This window comes from Tiliqua scincoides, chromosome 2 (assembly GCF_035046505.1).
Source record: "Tiliqua scincoides isolate rTilSci1 chromosome 2, rTilSci1.hap2, whole genome shotgun sequence".
Lineage (NCBI taxonomy): Eukaryota > Metazoa > Chordata > Lepidosauria > Squamata > Scincidae > Tiliqua > Tiliqua scincoides.
Genome location: NC_089822.1, coordinates 50,653,743 through 50,673,690, shown reverse-complemented (window position 1 = coordinate 50,673,690; position 19,948 = coordinate 50,653,743). Strand labels below are relative to the sequence as shown.

At 43.8% G+C, this 19,948-nt stretch overlaps 1 protein-coding gene across 2 annotated transcripts; it reads left to right on the top strand.

Moving 5' to 3' along the window:
• Positions 1-8,117, top strand: TICAM2 (TIR domain containing adaptor molecule 2). Of its 2 annotated transcripts, XM_066613814.1 has the most exons (3): positions 1-468; positions 3,979-4,011; positions 5,100-8,117. In XM_066613814.1, the coding sequence occupies exon 3, from the start codon at positions 5,159-5,161 to the stop codon at positions 5,831-5,833; it is 675 nt and encodes a 224-aa protein (XP_066469911.1). In that variant the 5' UTR covers positions 1-468; positions 3,979-4,011; positions 5,100-5,158; the 3' UTR covers positions 5,834-8,117. The 2 variants fall into 2 exon arrangements, with proteins under 2 accessions (XP_066469911.1, XP_066469910.1); XM_066613813.1 differs by lacking the exon at positions 3,979-4,011 and having other exon boundaries at positions 2-468.
• The last annotated feature ends 11,831 nt before the right edge of the window (positions 8,118-19,948 follow it).

Below are 19,948 nucleotides of genomic sequence, written 5' to 3'. Positions count from 1 at the left end.
TTTCTCCATCTCATTTATGACCAGCGTCATCAGAGCTTCTATCCAGCCTCCCTCCCTCCAATCCCACTCTCACTTACCCGGGAGTAAGTTCCACTGACTCTAATGGGGCTTACTTCTGAGTAGACATGCAGAGGACTTGGCTCTGCGCCATAACCTTTTGCTCATCTTTCACCCTGATGGGGTGCTGGGGCTTTGCTGGGTCCTTCCTGGTCTCGCTCAGCCTGCCCTGAGTCATCTCCGGAACAAGGGACTGAACCATCGCCCCGCCTCCACCCCCCGGATTGGCCGCCTTCCCTCTTCCCCTCGCTCGCTGCCTGGGGAAGAAGACCAGCTGCCCCGTCTCGCTCCTCCCCAAGAACGACGCCTCTTCTTCCCGGGACTGGGCTGGATGCACCTCTCTCTGCGGAGGGGGAAAGTCGATCTGGTCCCTCCATCGGAGCATCATGAAACTTCGCACCCGGCCCACCTGTAAGTCCGGCTTCTTGACCCAGTCAGGGAGGGGGGACTTGAGCCTCTTGACCCAGCCCAGAAGTCAGCGGCTCTGCTCTGACCCCCCATCCCCAGGAAGCCCGGGGTAGGGAGAGCTCAGCCCTGGCAACTCCTTCTCCCCAATCTGCGTTTGGGCAGACTTTGATGGTGACAAATTCCAGAGGACTGGATGTGTTAGAGCCCAATCCTATGCCTGTCTAATCGGAAGCAAGTCCCTTACTCACAGGAAAGTGTATGCTACAATCCTATCCACACTTTCCTTTGAGTAAGCTCCATTGACTATAATGGGACTTGCTTCTGATTAGACAGGCATAGGATTGGGATCTCAGTCTGGTACAGGAAAGCAGTCAACTTTGTAGCAGGATGTGCCCTAGGAAACCAGCTTGTTATATTTCTATCTCCTCCCACTGAGAGTGATGGACACAATTCTCTCCCTTTTATCTTCCCAACAACCTTGTAAGGTAGGCCCATCTCAAGGATGGTCCCAGGTTAATGAGTGACCAGCAGTCCTAGCTCAGCACTCTCCCTTGCTAAGTTAATTTTCAAAGGGCCATAAGACTCCTCTTTTGTTCTCTTTTTAGTTCATAAGTTTACAAGGACTTGCTGAAAGTGCAGAGTCCTTGTTATCTGGGATACAAAGCATGCAGGGGGGATGACTTACTTGGAGTTATAGCTAGATGAGTTTTATTTTGAGTGGTTTTTTTTTTTAAAGAATCTCTCTCATATCAATAAAAATAGCTATAATGAAACTCAACCAAAAAGTTTAAGTGATTCATTACACTGAAGTAACAGTTGAAAAGGTGAGCACTTTCAGCATAATTCACACTTTTCTGGTGAAGTAGTTCTTGTAAGGCAAAATCTGTCTATTTTTGGGTCTGGAATGAGCTTCAGATCCTGAAGAAGACTTGGAGTTTCCTCATTGCCTGGCTATATTTCAGAGGCAGTATATGACTTATTTTGACTTTAAATCTTCTGGAAATAAGAGAAATTTTATTTGCTTGAAATTTTTTTAATGCAAGTGCCAGTGTACTTGTTCATTTTTCTCATGAGATTTGTATGGTTCTTTTTAATGCTAATGTTGCAGATTAGTTTTTATATACTATTATATACATCCTAAATAGCTTAGCAAGATAGTAGTAGACAACAACCTTATAAATTACAGGTGGTTTCCTCCTATCTTTTGGGTGTCAGAAGTAAGTGTACATGGCTGGATGACGTCAAACAATTCTGAGAGATGCAATAAAACCAAAAGAATATAGACCCCCTGTCTAATTCCTGTCATAGGTCATCCACCAAAGTGAGCAAGGCTGTTTTGGTCCCACACTGTACCAAAAATTAGATTGAGAAGGATCTAGATCAGGGGTGCCCAAACCCCGGCCCAGGGGCCATTTGCAGCCCCCGGGGATTCCCAATCTAGCCCGTGGGGAGCCCCCAGTCTCCAATGAGCCTTTGGCCCTCAGGAGACTTGCTGGAGCAGTGCTGGCCCGAAGCAACTGCTCTCAGTGTGAGGGCAACTGTTTGACCTCTCGCATGAGCTGTGGGACGAGGGCTCCCTCCATTGCTTGCTGTTTCATGTCTGTGATGAAGTAGTGGTAGCAAAGGAAAGGTCGGTATTGCTTTGTGCTAGGCCTTTTATAGACCTTGAGCTTTTGAGAGGCCTTCATTCATTCATATGTTCCATCTCTAATATATTCATTTGTGTCAATTTATGTAAATTTATTCAAATTTTAAATGTAAATTAAATCTTTTTTCTTCTGGCCCCCAACACAGTGTCAGAGAGATGATGTAGCCCTCCTGCCAAAAAGTTTGGATAGCCCTGATCTAGATAATGAGTGTTTTTCTTTTTGAAAAAGGGCATGTGAGGTAATGCATTGTTATTTTGCTATGTAAGCTACTTTGTGAATATTCTTGTTGAAACGGGATATATTCTGAATAATATTGTGTAGTGCTTGGATGAACTCTTGCAGAAGTGTGCAAAGCTGGATTCTGTCTTTTCTCCACCTTAACCAACCTGCTTCTCTTGTTTCACTTGCTTCAGCTACTGAAAGCATTTGCTAATAAGTGATAACTTCTGTGTCTATTAGTGACTTTATTTAGCAACTCCCTGCTAATTAGAAAGAGACCCTTTGAGATCCCCAGCTGATATTAGATTCCCAAGTGTCCCTGTTCTTTCCTTATTTTTATTGTCTATTAATAAATGTGTCTGTTTCTCTTTGTTCTTGCCTCTAAGGCAGAGACTGAGTCCTTCCCGTATAAATGTTTACTAAAAATAACAGTGGAGGTCACCCTGGCATGCCTATAAAATGTTAGCTACTGAATTCAAATCTGATTGGAGGACTGTTATGTTAGTTCTTCAATGGAACTGTTCATTATGTTTAGGCTGAATTCATGCATATCTGTATATATGGCTCCCGTTTTTACCCCTTTGTCAATTTCAGTGTTCATTATTTTGCATTTGTAAGATTGATAGGAACTAGGCGTAACCAAATATAATCATTCTGCACTCTTAGCTGGGTACTGCAGTGCACAACCAGGAGTATAGAAAATGGTCTGTGGAAAGACACTGCATGATTCCAGTTGTACAGACTGGACAGTTCATACTTTGTGCCTTGCCTGACCCTCTTGTTGCGGCCCTCCATTAGGAACCTTAGAAATACCAGACATTAAGGTTTGACAAAGGCCAGCAGAAACTGGAGAGCTCTATGGCTTGGATCTCATACCTGCATACAGCCAAACTACTTACCTGTTTCTCCCCCCAAATTCTCTCTGTCTTGTTAGTCCAATATAAATCTGAGGTAAACTAGCCTGTAATTATCCAGCATGCTCTGGAATACTGGCTTGGATCAGGGAATGGGTCCATCATAAACACTATACCTGTTTGCTGTAGAACTGGAGCATGGAGTGCACATGGGCTGCAGGGATCCATCGTTAATGTGGAACATCACTTCCTTCCATTTCCTAAAATCAGAACTGTCTGGATATAGCCTATGTGTGATGACAGCAACAGCAATAGTTAAAAAGAGTGTTTCTAACTTTCACACTTGTGTGCAACTGAAATGTGGTTAATCTGATCAGAAATTCCAGTCGGCCTATACAGTACTTTCTTCATATTACTGCCAATGTGATAGGGCTGAGTAAAAAATACTGTTCCACTTAGGCCACATCCTAACCCCTCTCCTAAGCAGCCCAGCATTTATAACTGCTGCTTGGATTTGATCCAGTGATTTCGCTGGTGCAGATCTGAGTAGATCCATTGAGGTGGCTGCTGTCCGACACAGGGTAAGGGGAAATAAATTCCCTTACTCCGAGTTGTGCTGGATCCACCTCCTACCCTGCGCTGGATACAGCTCAAGCCAACCAGCCTGCCTGTTCCAATGCAGGATAGGATTGAGCTGTTAGTTATGTTGTGATCATCCTTGATACAAAGAACCATCTTCTCATTTCTTTTGCTATATAAACCAATTTGTAAGTTTTTTCTTCTTTTGTTAGGAGTGGCTTATTAAACACTACCACTATGATGTTGTGAGTATACGAAGAAATCAGTGTACCTGAACCATCAGGTGGTGCTGTTCCCACAAAAATAAACAGCCCAATTCTGCAACTGTGATAAAATCCAGGCTCACTTAATCAGTCTTCGATGCTGAACCTCTTTACTGAATATTTCATTTGTGGACATACCTTTCACAATCTGTTCCAGACCTCTTTCAGCAAGGGTTGTGTCAAAGAACACAACTTCTGCCAGTAATTCATCTGCAAAATTAAAGGTGTTTGTCCTGGAAATAACAGCTGGAATCTGAAGGGCCATGTGCTGTGTGGTCCCTTGCCTGACCCCCACAGTTTTAGAATTGAAATTATGCTGAGGGCACTTCTGCAGAATCTATATTTTATTGAGCCAGCATGTTTACGGGCTAGTCGGTCTATGTATTGTACATATTTTAGATATGTGTGTATGTATGTAAACTATGCCTATTACTTGTACACTCAATGCCTGATTATAATCTTTGGCTCAAAGATTCAGTCTAATTGTGCATTAGGCTCTGAATTGTAATACATTAATGGAAAAGCATGTGAGGCTGCCTTAAACATTTGGTTGATTTATCCCAATATTGTCCACTCTGACCCACAGTTACTCTCCCTGGTGCTTTAGAAAGATCCCAGGAAGGGAACTAGATACCTTCTGCTTATAAAGCATGTGCTCTTATCACAGAGCCAGGATACCTTCCCATAAGGAGGCCTCATGGACATTAACCATTTTGAAATAATTCTTAGTTTGTTGATGAGTGCAATGCAACTATGCAGGCTTACTGCATTCTGATTTCATATGAATTTACAGCCACCGATATTGTTACAATATCTTCAGAGCTCTATAGTCAACTGTTCCTTCTGTGTGGGTGTGAATGTGAGAGGTTCTTTTTTGCCCCTTTCCCTGCTGTAGCATCACATGCTTAGCTGTAATTTACTTTGTAGTCTTGCCTTTCAAAGCCTATAATAGCTTCTGCTTTTTGTTCCTGTCCTAGATCCCTTGACTTGCATGGCTTCAAAATACCTTTGCATGTATTTTGCAACTGTTAAAATATGTGTTATATCCTTCTTTTTTTGAATTTGTTTAGAGACTGGAAGAACAGACAGGCTTTGTTGTTTTTGGATCTGAGTTTTTTTTTTAACCATAATGGGAAACGGTCACTCCAAAAGGACATCTCTGATTTTTCCAAGGACCAGTGTGAAGGACAACCATACACAGACACGACAACTAGACTTGAAGCAAAAGCCCAAATTGCATGAACTGTCACTGGGCACAGAAAGCAGTGGCCATACTTATACGCAAGAGGAAAGTCAGAGCAGTGAGGAGGATGTTGGGGAGATATTTTACAGGTTTGTAATTCTTCATGCGGAGGATGATGAAGAGGAAGCTGTTCGGGTCCAGGATTTGCTGCAAAATGAATTTTGTATTAAACCAGGGATCATCTTTGCAGAAATGCCTAGTGGGAGGCATCTGCTAGAAAACTTCCAAAAAGCCATCACTGGTTCAGCATGGACAATTATCTTGCTGACAGAAAACTTCTTGAGTGAACTCTGGTGCACATTTCAGTCCTACACCTCTTTGTACAATGCACTGACCATACCACACAAATGCAACACAGTCATACCAATGAGGCCAAGGAATAACCCACTCCCATGGGAGAAGACTCCGTTCATTCTCCAGTCCATTAAAGCACTGCAGGAAGATAGTCCTGGATTTGCTGAGCAAGTAAAGAAAACTTTCCAGGAGTCTAGATACAGGCAACAACAAGCAATGTGGAGGAATCAAAAGAAGGGAATGGCACGAGAGCTGTTGTGTTGGTGAAGGCATTAAGACAGGCCAAGTGACAATGACAATACAGTCCTTTATTTGAACGATGGGTTCATGAGACTCTGGCCAAATGATACCCTGTTGAAAAAGGCACGGATGGTGCTTGGGTGGGAATTTAATACCTTACAAATTCTCTCATCTAAAGAGTGATGTCCAAACCTTCTAATCCCATCTTGTCGCCCATGGCGGGAAAACCTCCTAGACTTGGTAGAGGGCCATGTCGTCATGTCTTGTTGTTGTCTTACTTCCAGATCAGCTGGTGAGCTGCTGTGAGAAACGGGATGCAGGACTAGATGGGCCTCTGGCCCAATCCAGCAGGGTGGTTCTTACATTCTCATCAATTGACCTCATGACAAACCTATGGCTTAGTTGGAGTATGCATCTTTTGCATGCAGAAGATCACAGGTTCAGTTCCTAGTGTGTTCATTGAGAAAGGGATATCCAGTACCAGGTTTGGGAAGGGCCACCCCCTGACATTTTGACATCCTGAATTAGATGGATCAATGGTGTGACTGATATGGCACTTTGAATTGTCTTGAGAAAGATGCAGAATGCTGGACCTAGCAGAACTGTTCTTAAGACAGCTACTGCTTGCATGCATATTTGCTAGCTACCTGCTCAAATTGTGTATTTTTGAATTACCTATTTATTACAAAATGCTTACCATAAGCCTCCAATACTCTGTCACCCAAAAGGAAACGGTGTAAAAGGTTGCCTTGGAACTTCTTGGCAACATAGAAGATAACAGTGTGAAACACTATTGTAAACTAGATTTTTCAAATCTAGCTTAATACCTGGATGTAGAAAGTCCATTGTGGATTGGTTGGACATAAAGGATTTTTCACAGGAGCCTTAAATCAGTCTCAAATGCAAATATCAAAGATATATTGACCAACAAGTACACTCAAATGTCTTCCTGCATTCTGTCCTACGTTAACAATATTTATGTGCATCACAAATGCTACAAGACAGCCTCAAGTTTTCTTTTTCAGAAGAAATCTGATTGCTTTCTGGACTAAGACCAGCCTATCCATGAGGCTGACTAAAGTTGGTGCCTTGGATGGTGAAGTGACAGAGGGCTCGTTCCATCTGCCCTGCTCCGCTGCTGTTCCTCCTGTTCCCTAGATTCAAAAAGGGGATACAGAGCAGATGAGGAGAGTGTTGGGTTAGAATGTCCAATGCTCTTGTTCACACTTCTTCTACCTCTTCCAGTTCAAGGAGTGAAGAAGCATTATAGGAGGCAGTTGGTGTGCAAGTAGCTAAGGGCCCCCCCCCCCCTTATCTACTTTGAGACACTGCCTCTAGTGCTGGGAAATCTTGGGCTGGCTCTCCAGCACTTTATCTAACCCTAGTTATGGAAATATGTCCTATTTTAAAAACCTTTTAGGATATTAGTTATACATGTGAACTCTCTAGTAAGAGAAGAAGAGAGGCTTTTTAATAAAAAAGAATTATACTTTTCTTATGCAGGAACTATATTGTGCAGAAGACTTTTGCTGGAAAAAAGGGGTGCACTGAACAGTAACAGAAACTGGCTGGCAGATGATCAGCAGTACAAGTTGTTCTTGCTCACAGACGCAGCAGTGAATGCCCAGCATACCACTGGAGTTGTCTGCTTGGATAAATTCCTTTTTGCCGTGGTAGAAAAGAAAGCCTTTTATGTCCCTAACATGGCCAGCAGGGTGAAAATGCTTTCCTATGCAGGCTGTTTTCAAGGGAAGCAGGATTTAGCTTTTTAAAAAAATATTGGGGGGGGGGAAACATGTTGCACTGCTAGAGAACGAAGCCTATAAATAGGAGATATGCTGTGCAGTTGATGGCAGGACTTTGTAAGTGATGGAACAGAACAACCAGCAGAGCCTGGGAAAATGGGTGGATGGGCCAAAATAGCTTCATGGCAATCTATGGGACTTGGTCAGCGTCAACAAATTGCAGAAGAAAGATTTTTAAAGCATATTGTTGTGACTTCATGACATGCACGCTATGTTCACGCACATGTGCTCTTCAGTGTTACAAACTATCTAGCTGGTTTAACTCCTGTGCTGTCACTGAATAAGGAGTTGACATGAGCAGCAATTCATCACTAGATGGCATACCACTAGTGCCTAGTCACATGTTGTGACCTTACCACCATGGACTCACACCCCAGGTTCCCTTTGTTCACTGTAAAAAGGGCTACTTCCTCTCTGAAAAGCAAACTAGAGGTACACATAAGAGTTTTTTCATGATCCTCCATAAAGAATGTGTGAACAGTACAAAATTAAATGATACCTTCCAAATAAACTATTTAGTAACTCTACTAGCCTTTGTTCATGTAAACATCCTCAGCTCTCTGCAAGTTCCTTTTGTTTTTAAAAAAAAACAGCAGCAAGAATTGTGTGCTGTCTGCTCCTCATTGAAATCGTGAAAGGTGTGTTTGTGAGTTTTGAGTAACCACACAAGTGAGGGAAGGGGAGCAATGTTCTCATTCACCTTGTGCACCACCAGTGCAACAGGTGACATGTAGATTAATGAGATCATTTCAACTCTTCAGAATTCCTTTGTGAGGGTATTAATATACTTGCCCTATTTGTATCTACATAGAAATAACTCAGACTTTAACAGAAAAATTGAATTATCTAAGGATAATAATTTTCCTGCTAGTTACCCTGCATTTGTGAGTTTGAGGAGCTAAAAAAAGAGGACAGTGTAAAATGGCAGCATTTTAATTCAATGGTTGTGCAACCCTTCCCTGCCCAATATTTGCTGTCAAGCAGGAAGCATTAAAGAACCAAGTGTTGTAAGATACCAGAAATTCAGAATACTCTGGCCTTTCCTTACAGTACACAGCAGGGCTCAATTACTTGAGTCATCTTTATATACCTACCTTACTGGCATCTCTGACTCAGTACACACCTTGCTGTATCATGATGGCAGTTGCATGGGGCACAAAGCTGATTGCTTTGTAAATATTTTGAACATCTGCTTTCCTAGTCAGAAAATGTCTGACATGACTAAGGGTGGGCAGGCAATGAAGTTTGTTCTGCAGAAATATAAGACAAACATCACTGTCCAGTCACCAACTTTCCTCATACATACTCATTTGTTTTAAGCATTTATATCTGGCCTTTCAAACAAAAGCATGCCCAAGGTAGCAAACAACATTATGAAAATACAAGAGTACAATAACAACATTAAAATAATAAAGAACAGTAAAACAGCATGAATGTAGCAGTAAAACACAAGAAAATACAGGTAGTCTCATGAAGCAGCATAAAAAGATACAGAATATTCCTGAAGTTAAAAGTTTGACAGAATAAAAAGGGCCTGGAAGCAAAAGCCACCAATGAAGGGGCAAGATAAACTTCCTTGGGGAGAGAATTCTGTAATTTGGGCATAGCCACAGAGATGGTCTGTGATGTCACTCTGTCACTTGTGATGTCAAAAGATGTCACTCTGTGATGTGGAGAAGAGCATCTCCAGCAGCTATTAACACCCAAACAGGTTCATACAGGAAGTGAATCTTGAATGCATGCCATTTGGGGCTTTAAGATTAAGGTTAAAGCAGTACTGTGAAGTGTGCCTAGAAACAGTGTGACATTGTGAAGTTGCTGCAACAGGGGAGTTAAATCCCCCCCCCCCCCAATAGCAGCCTGGTTGCTGATTTTGGACAAAATTCCTGAAGTTTTGGAACTTTTCAAAGGCAACCCAGCATTGCAGTAACCCAAACTATTTACTGGGAGTATCATGTGGTAGGCCCCCCAAATCCCACGTTAGGCCAGTTGTGGCCATGATTTTCAGCCCTGTAAGTAAGCTGCTAGAAAGCAGTTGCTGTTCCTCTCAGCATGGGTCAGTGGCAGACAGCAGCTCAGGGGTCTCTCTTTTTCTCCATTTTGGGGGATGAAGTGGCAACTCTCATCTCAACAATGCAGAAAGAGAGTTGAGTCCTGACTGCTGCAGCATTGAAAGCTAGATCGTTTAGGCATCTTTGTCACTGGATCTTCCTTACAATAATATAAACATCTTCCTGAGTGGGAGGTGACAATTTTGTTAGAAGGGATAGGAGCTATCGTTTGTTATCTGACCTGATAGGACAAGCACAAACTACAGGTTGCAAATTAAACCTTCATGCTAAGAAAAAGACCTTTTTGCTTTTTAGTTTCCCCCCACGTTTTATTAGCTGTAGTTTCCTGGTGATTCCTGGATTCGGTTAAGTGTATTCTCTTACACCACCCTCCCCTGCCACTATCTTAATTTAGCATTTAGGCAAGCTGAACATATTTTAATTCCTTTAATCATTCCTCATAAATTAACAAGCTAGGCTGTTAATCATGTCAACTGCTCTTTCTGGAATTCCTTCCAATTAGTCTTTGTCTCTCAAATACTAAGATTCACAAAATGAATTCTGCATTCTAGCTAGAGTTTCTAGCTATAGATGGAGGCATCTATCCTGAGGCTGGCGATTCTTTTAAATGCTATGAGATGGGAAACAATTCCTAGGACTCTGGTCACCCTCTTCACCCTTCCTACCTCTCACTCGTCATGGGTGGGATTTGAGGCAAGTCAGGAGAGAAGCATGGGCTTACGGGACTGCTGGAAGAACAGGACTGGAGACTTTTTGGCTTTCTGTCCCTTAGGGTCATTACAAACAAATGCCTGGACCTGTAGCAGGACTTGAAAGTCACTTTTGAGCAGGTGTTCAGAAGTGGAAAAGTGGCTAACGTGCATTTGAAATTATCTGGGTAAAAATCACTGTGGGATGCACTGGGAATGGGGGAATGGTAAGAATGAAAGGGTTAAGCACCCCATCCCCTCATTGCCCTGCCCTCCTTGGGGGAGGCTTACTCTTCAAAAGTGCCATTAGCATATGGTAACAGGTATTTGCATGTAGCAGCAATTTGGCCCTCTCCCAGCAACTAACTGAAAGCCCCTACTGCTCCTGTTGGGTAAGACAGAAGTCAGGTTTGCTTGTTGTGGGGAGCCGTTGTCATTAAAAGGGACAAAGGGCAGACTGATCCTTGGATGCTTTCTTTTAATGGTTGAGATGCATTGCCCATCTCTATGGCCTAAAACACCTCTAACTACTCGTATTTATGATAGATAATGGCACAGAAGACTAAACAAGCCATTTTTGTCTATTGTGGTACTGCCTGGTATTTCACCAGTTCTGATGTAAGCCTATGCCCCAATTCTGGAATCAGAGCCATTTGCACAATTCTAGTTTGAACCTGAAAGTCTGTTCAAGAATTCCGTGTTTAGCATGGGATCATCTGAGCTAGATGGACCAATAGTCTGGCTCAATATAAAGCAATGTTTACGTTCCTTGAGGGCCACTGGCTGAAGATCAGGGTCAGGATTCTGAAAAGAAGGAAAAATAGTATTTGCCATCTACCCTTTTAACTGCTTCCCAGTCACAATTATAAATCTTGTGTTTCCACAGCAGTGTCTGTTCCTGAGGGAGGGCCACTTCCTCAAAGAACACACTAGTATTTTTCTGTCACATATTGCAGTATCTCTGTGGTGATGAGGAATTTCCAGACTGAATGCTGAACTATCAGGATAGCCGACAGACTGAAAAACATGCACATTAGTTGTTGAACTTGCCTACAGGTGGTCATTATATTCCAAAAAGTATATCAATAGTTTTGTTCTCATATGCATTCAAAGTTTTGCTAACCTTCTACCCTAAGAAATAACATAATTAAGAAATAAGAGGGAGATGCATTTCAAATATAATGAAGCAGTATAATCATACCAAGAAGTAACAGGCTTGTACATTTGAAAGGAACAGTTTTAAAAACACTAACTGCCAGTCTGGATGGAAACAGACTCACTGCTTAAAGGGAGCAGCCAACTACTTTCTGATAGCATTAATGCTTGCACTGGTATTCACAGCGACATTCAAAGATATCATTTGTCCTATTCCGTCCCTAGCTTTCTACACCTCCTGCCTTCATATTTTTAGGATAGGATAGGGTGTGGGTGGGTGATGTAGGTGCTAGCACTAGACTAATACCCACACTTGAACTCTGAGAAGTTCCAGAGTAAAAAAAGGTACAGGATCAGATTTATTTATTTTCCACATTTTTATACAGCCCTTCCTCCAAAGAACTCAGGGCGGTGTACACAGCTGTTCCCCTCCTTTTGTCTTCACAACAACCCTGTGAGGTAGGTGAGGCTGAGAGAAGTGATTGGCCCAAGGTCACCCAGGAAGCTTCATGGCTGAGGGGGGATTTGAACCTGGATCTTCCAGGTGTAAGTCCACCTCCCAAACCACTACAAGATTCAAGAAAACTACTCGTATTTAATGCAGGAAGCAGTTTTATTGAGCTCTACGCCAGGGGTGTCAAATTCATTTCATACTGAGGGCCGAACAGCATTCATGATGCCTGCTGAAAGCTGGAAGTGATGTTGTTAGGCAGGAAGTTAAACAACATTAAACAGGTCACAACCAAAAACAAGCACTGTTTCTCACTTAGGAACTCATTAGCTGCAAATAACAGAAGAGAAAATATGCAAATCTTGATCATATTTCAAGATAAGGGAGAGCCCAATTTTTGTGCATGCTGCCCTTTTAGCAGTAATACCTCAGCACTGCTCAGCAGATGAGAGAGCAGAATAAAAAGCTTCTGCGGGCCACATCCAGCCCCTGGGCCTTATGTATGACACTCCTGCTCTTAGCTGATCCTTCAATGTGTTGAGAGTTTAGTTCCTCAGCTTCACCCTGCTGCAGGAGAAAGCATGTCAAGAGTACCTTCTGGAGTAGGTAAAAGAGGAGTACAAAAACATATAGTATTCCCCTGACTAACACTGTCTAATGTTCAAAACACATGGGGACTCATGTTATGCTTACTAGAGCAGCTTCTTGCATCGATTTACATCTATTCTCTAGGCTGCAATCCAGTATACAGTTACCTGGGAACACATTCCATTAAACCAGCAGTTCTCAAACGTTTCAGTCTCCTGAGCTAGCACAAGCGCAGAGCTTTGGGGAGCCCCAGAGTGCCAGTACAAACTGGGGGCAGATGGCAGCCACTTACAGTGTGTTTGTGGAGCCACTGAAGGAGTCTTGGGGAGCCCCAAGGCTCTTTGAGAAGTGCTGCATTAAACTCAATGGAGCGTCTGAGTAAACACGCCTAGGACTGCACTGTTAATCATTTTCTTTGCCTTTGTTTTTGTGGTGCCACCCTTCTCAGTGCGTCATGGGATCAGGGTGTAAGGAAATTCTCTCTTGCTCAGTCCTAAAGTATGTTTACTCAGAAGACTAAAGTCCCTACTCCCTAATAAGGCTGCAATCCTATGCCAATTTATTTGAGATAAATCCCATTAAAGTGAGATTTATTTCTAAGCAAATTGCAGCGTTGAGCTGCAAGGCTGCAATTCTATGTACGCTTACAGGGGAGTAAGTCTCACTGAGCTAAGACTTACTGCTGAGCAGACATGCAAAGGATTGTGCTGTAAGTGTGTTTAGAACTGTAGCCTACAGCTTTTATACTCTGGATTATTGTACTTGGAGAGAGGGAGTAATTTTATTCTTGATCACCTTGGCTAGTGATCCCATTTTGGTTTTTCCACTTTATCCTGTGGCACAGCTTGAGTGTTTGAGCCATCTGGGCTTATTAAAATTATTCTTTGTCCTGCAGGCTCTTCTAATGCAGTATGTCTTGGTTACTGCTGTGCCCTCCTTCTGGCACACAATTTATTTAGGATAATTCAGAGTTGCTTTTCTATGTAACAATATGCAGAGCAGCATACAATTAAATCCATAAAAGTAATTAAATAGTTAAAACAACAAAATACAGTGATAAATCACAGCAAGTTAAAACAACACTAAGGGCCCAATCTATCCAGTTTTCCAGTGCCAGTGCAGTCATGCCAGTGGGGCATGCACTGAATCCTGTGGTGGGGAGGCAGTCACAGAGGAGGTCAAGAAGCATTTGTTCCCTCACCTCACGGCTGCATTGTGACTGCACTGGTGCTGGAAAGTTGGATTGGGCCCTAAATCAATTGTTTCTAAAAAGCCTTGGAGGTTATTTCAAAACTTATTGGCAAATTAAAGATTAACAAGTCACCAGGCCCAGATGGCATCCACCCACAAGTTCTTAAGGAACTGAAGTGTGAAATTACTATCTTCTGAATGAAAACATGTAATTTGTTCCATGAAAGGCCACTGTGCCACAGTACTGGAGGTAATGTCATACCAATCTCTAAAAAAGTAGGGAGAGAGAACCCAACAAACTACAGGCCAGTCAGCCCAACATCTGTTCCAGGCAAGATGGCGGAAAGTCTTATCAAACATATAATCTTGGAACACACTGAAGAACAAGTTCTGCTAAAGGTTAATCAACATGGCTTCTGTAAGGGTAAGTCTAGCCTCACAAATTTTTTAGAGTTCTTTGAAAAGATCAACAGGCATATGGATGTGGGTGAACTCATTGATATTGTATATCCAGACTTTCAGAAGGCATTGACAGAGTCCCTCATAATAAAACTCAATAGTCAGAGAATAAAAGGCCAGGTCCTCTTATGGATTAGGAACTGACTGAAGAAAAGGAGTGAAAATGGGCAATTTTCATGCTGGAGAGAGGTTAAAACCAGTGTGCCCCAAGGACTGGTCTCGGTACTAGCACTTTTCAACTTGTTCATAAATGACCTGGAGGTGGGGATAAGCAGCAAGGTAGCCAGATTTGCGGATGACACTAAACTTTCCCCCCCGTATATATTTATTTTATTTATAGTAATAGTAAAGAAAAACAATAAACAACGTTAATACAAAAATACATAAAATACAAAAAAAAATAGAAAAGAAAATGAAAAAACTACATAGACAGTAAACTTTTATGGGTGGTGGAAGTCTAGAATGGATTGTAAAGAGCTCATTTCAAATAGATCTAGACAGATTTATGGAGAAAAAGTGTATCACAGGTTACAAGTCATGATGACTGTATGAAACCTCTAAGTTTTAAAGGTAGCCCATTTCTGGATGCCAGTGGAAACTATGTATGTATGTATTGTATGTATTGGCAACCTTCAGTCTCGAAAGACTATGGTATCGCGCTCTGAAAGGTGGTTCTGGCACAGCGTCTAGTGTGGCTGAAAAGGCCAATCCGGGAGTGACAATCCCTTCCACACCGGGAGCAAGTGCAGTCTGTCCCTGGTCTGTCTCCCTGGCTATGGGCCTTCCTTCTTTGCCTCTTAGCCTCAGACTGTTGGCAAAGTGTCTCTTCAAACTGGGAAAGGCCATGCTGCACAGCCTGCCTCCAAGCGGGCCGCTCAGAGGCCAGGGTTTCCCACTTGTTGAGGTCCATCCCTAAGGCCTTCAGATCCCTCTTGCAGATGTCCTTGTATCGCAGCTGTGGTCTACCTGTAGGGCGCTTTCCTTGCACGAGTTCTCCATAGAGGAGATCCTTTGGGATCCGGCCATCATCCATTCTCACGACATGACCAAGCCAATGCAGGCGTCTCTGTTTCAGCAGTGAATACATGCTAGGGATTCCAGCACGTTCCAGGACTGTGTTGTTTGGAACTTTGTCCTGCCAGGTGATGCCGAGGATGCGTCGGAGGCAGCGCATGTGGAAAGCGCTCAGTTTCCTCTCCTGTTGTGAGCAAAGAGTCCATGACTCGCTGCAGTACAGAAGTGTACTCAGGACGCAAGCTCTGTAGACCTGGATCTTGGTATGTTCCGTCAGCTTCTTGTTGGACCACACTCTCTTTGTGAGTCTGGAAAACGTGGTAGCTGCTTTACCGATGCGCTTGTTTAGCTCGCTATCGAGAGAATGAGTGTCGGAGATCGTTGAGCCAAGGTACACAAAGTCATGGACAACCTCCAGTTCATGCTCAGAGATTGTAATGCAGGGAGGTGAGTCCACATTTGCCGACGATGCAGCTGTCACTACCCACTCTGCCAAAGATCTCCAGCAGCTCATGGATCGTTTTAGCAAGGCCTGCCAAGATTTTGGACTGACAATCAGCCAGTGGAAACAGGATACAGGTATCTTGTCTGAGTCAACAAGGCATCTGGTAGGCCACTGTGAGATATAAGAAGCTGGATTGTGGGTTCTTGGCCTAATCCAAAAAGACTCTTCTTATGTTCTTAATAAGAATTTTTTTAAAAATAATTAAAAAAATATTGGACAACAGTCTAACCAAGCAATCCATCCCAGAAAAAGCATCCACAAATGATGCCACAGCAGAGAAGGCCCTCTCTTCAGTTGCCACTCACCCCATCTCTGAAGGCAGAAGCACCCAGAGTAGGGTCTCCAAAGTCAACCTCAGTGCATATAGGAACAGGCGACTGTTCAAGTGCCTGGGCTCCAATACAGATAGGGCTTGAACAGTAAGCATTAGTTCTTTTAGGCTGCAATCCTAACCACACTTTCCTGAGAGTAAGCCCCACTTGAACAAAATAGGACTTACTTCTGAGCAGACCTGGTTAGGATTGTGCCCATTATTGAACAGGGGGTATCCATGGGGTACAGGTTCCATGACACCCCTCCCCGTAGATTCAAAAATACATGGATAATGAAATCTGCATGAGGGCAGAGTTGTGGTGTCACAAGTACTCACTTGTGGGCTGTGCTGGGCCCACTGAAGGTCACACTGGCCGCCTAGTCTCTTTAGAAGTCTTCCTGGACACATCTGGAAGCCACTTCTGGTTTGCACCTGCAATGTCCATGGGCCATGGCCCTTCCACAAACCCAGAACACCTCCCAGATGTGACTTGAAGTGGCTTCCAGTTGCAGCTAGGAGGCCCTCTGAGCTGCAGGCCCATGGACAAGGAGGACTCACAGTACTCAGAAAGTGGTGGACAGTCCTTGTTGGCATCCTTCAGTCTCGAAAGACTATGGTATCACGCTCTGAATGGTGGTTCTGGAACAGCGTCTAGTGTGGCTGAAAAGGCCGATTTGGGAGTGACAATCCCTTCCACACTGGGAGCAAGTGCAGTCTGTCCCTGGTCTGTCTCCCTGGCTATGGACCTTCCTTCTTTGCCTCTTTGCCTCAGACTGTTGGCCAAATGTCTCTTCAAACTGGGAAAGGCCAGCTGCACAGCCTGCCTCCAAGCGGGCCGCTCAGAGGCCAGGGTTTCCCACTTGTTGAGATCCACTCCTAAGGCCTTCAGATCCCTCTTGCAGATGTCCTTGTATCGCAGCTGTGGTCTACCTGTAGGGCGCTTTCCTTGCACGAGTTCTCCATAATGTCACCACTTTAAAACATTATCAGAGTTAAAATACTTTTCAATGTAGGAAGTGTTTTGCAATGTAGAATTGTTATCCTAATAACCCTGAGACACAGGTCAGTCTGAGCCACAGTGCCTTCCCCAGGGCTACTAACAGCCCAATTTTATGCATGGTTTGCACTTTTAAAAATGAAATACAGTTATTGTAACCTAATAATTATCTTAATTCTACATAGGGTTGGAGTGCCAATGAACTTTCCTGTATAAACCCAACACACTTTCTATTGCACTACTTTTACAGTGCAAAGCTAAGTATGTTTATTGAGAATTAATTAACACTCTATTCAATGGGCTTACTGCCAGGTACCCTTAGGGCCCAATCCTGTCCAACTTTCCGGCATTGATGCAACTATGCCAACAGGGTGTGCGCTGCATCCTGCAGTGACGGGACAGCCATGAAAGGCTTCCTAAAGGTAAGGGAATGTTTGTTCCCATACCCTGGAGCTGCATTGCAGCTGCATTGGTACTGGAACGTTGGATAGGATTGGGTCCTATCCCTGCAGTGTGCTATACACTTAAATGGGAGTAAGTTAATGTGTTTCTCTGTTAATGTGTTTTTAATGTTTTTATCTGCTATTTGTCCTAATTTATTTTTTTAAATTTGTTTTTTACATGTTAGCCGCCTTGGGTCCCTTTAGGGAGAAGGGCGGGATATAAATAAAGTTTATTATTATTATTATTATTATTATTATTATTATTATTATTATTATTATTAAGTTCCATTGAACTCAATGGAACTTACTTCACTTGTGAGTAGACATATAGAGTTGTGCTGCAAGTCCTGTCTAATTTGCATGGAGGACTGAACTTGTTGTTCATTGGGTTACTAGCTCTTATTAGTAGCTATGAACAGCTACTGATCTTGCATTAGGGGCTTCATCATTCTTTTAGCTCAGTGATTCCAAACCTCTTTCATCACATGACACACTGATAAGGTGCTAAAATTGTCAAGGCACACTATCAGTTTTTGACAACTGATAAGGCACACCATGCTGCTGGTAGGGGGCTCACATCCCCCAACAGCTCTACTAATAAATTACCCTCCCTCAAACTCCTGTGGCATGCCTGAAGACCACTGGTGGCATACCACTGTTCCATGGCACACTGATTGAAAACAGCTATTCTAGATGCTATGCAGATAGTCCCAACTGTCCACCCTTTTGTACTTTGCCTGAGTCCTTCAAGGCAAAAGTAACTCTTCCCCATCAGTGACTAATTAGTATCTTTCCACAAAGATTTTAGTCTATCATAACAGGTAGGAAAGGTAAAGTCCACAAATTTACATGATTGCAATTACATACACATGCTGCCAAACGGAAATTCTTGGAGTACTTTTGCAAATGTGCCTTTCTAAAATGATGTACTATCCAAGTATTTTGGCACTTTGAGCCAAAATGCCTTCCTACAAGGGAATGAATGGATCCAGTGTTTGAGGGGAGCCATGAGCACTACCAACTCCAGAGCCCAGGTCAACTAGGCAGGTGGACCTGGGTTCCGGGTTGAACTTCATGTCCTCCGTGGTTGAGGTTCACCTGGACTTGGAGCCCAGATCTACCTGCCAAGTAGACCTGGGCTCCCATTCCACCTATTCCAGGCAGGTAGACCTATCCTTCCAGGTAGACATCCTTCCCCTCTGGTGTCAGTCGGGGGGGGGCATGCACCCATGGCCCCCCTTGGATCTGCCTGATTTGTGTGTGCGTGTATATATATTTTACACTTTACACTTAGATCCATGTCTCTTTGTTTTTAGTTTAATATATGTATACTGCATGTGTGTGTTTGTATGTGTATATATGTGTGTGTATGTATGTATATATGTATATGTGTGTGTATATATATGTGTGTGTATATGCATGTATATATGTGTGTGTGTATATATATACACACGCGTGCGCGCAGTATACATATATTAAACTAAAAAGAAAGAGACATGGATAAGAATATAAGAACAGCCCTGCTGGATCAGGCCATAGGCCCATCTAGTCCAGCTTCCTGTATCTCACAGCGGCCCACCAAATGCCCCAGGAAGCACACCAGATAACAAGAGACCTGCATCCTGGTGCCCACCCTTGCATCTGACATAGCCCATTGCTAAAATCAGGAGGTTGCACATACACATCATGGCTTGTAACCCATAATGGATTTTTCCTCCAGAAACTTGTCCAATCCCCTTTTAAAGGCATCCAGGCCAGATGCTGTCACCACACCCTGCGGCAAGGAGTTCCACAGACTGACAGCACGCTGAGTAAAGAAATATTTTCTTTTGTCTGTCCTAAGTGTATCATCAGTGGATCTAAGTGTAAAATGCCTTTCCTCTCTAAAGAAAACCCAACTTCTTACACATCTCAAAGACGCAGCGCCTCTGTGTGTATCTCAGAGCCACAGTGCTTCTGAGCCAGTGCAGAGTGCTTTAAGTCTCTGAAAGGAAGCGCTTTTCTGAGCATGGCTAGAGTGCCCCGCTGCCGGTCTTGTCTAGACGAGAGCCCCCCCCCCCCCCGTTCTCGGGGACGCCTGTGCTGGTGAGGGCCAGGAGGATGAGGCCCCTCGGCCTCCCAGGGCGGGCGCCCCCTGCGCTCCTTTCCCAGCCGGCCTCCACCGAGCCGGCTCTCCATAGGCCGCGCTCGCTCGGCGCCCGCCCCCTGCATTATGTGCTAACGTCGCCGGGCGCTGAGCTGCGCTGCGCGGCTTCCCCGACTCTCAGCGGCAGTCGCCTCCCTCAGCGCCGCCTCCCTGCTGCGCTCTCAGCCTAGCTTGCGAGCCCGCCTTCCCCTTCGCTGTGGCCGAGGGAGCGGTGAGCGGCTGCTGCCTTCCCCCGTTCGGGCCTGACGGGAGGGAGGGAGCAGCGGGTGGGGTTGCGCCGGGCGGGCGGGCGGGAGGAGGAGACGGCTCGTTGC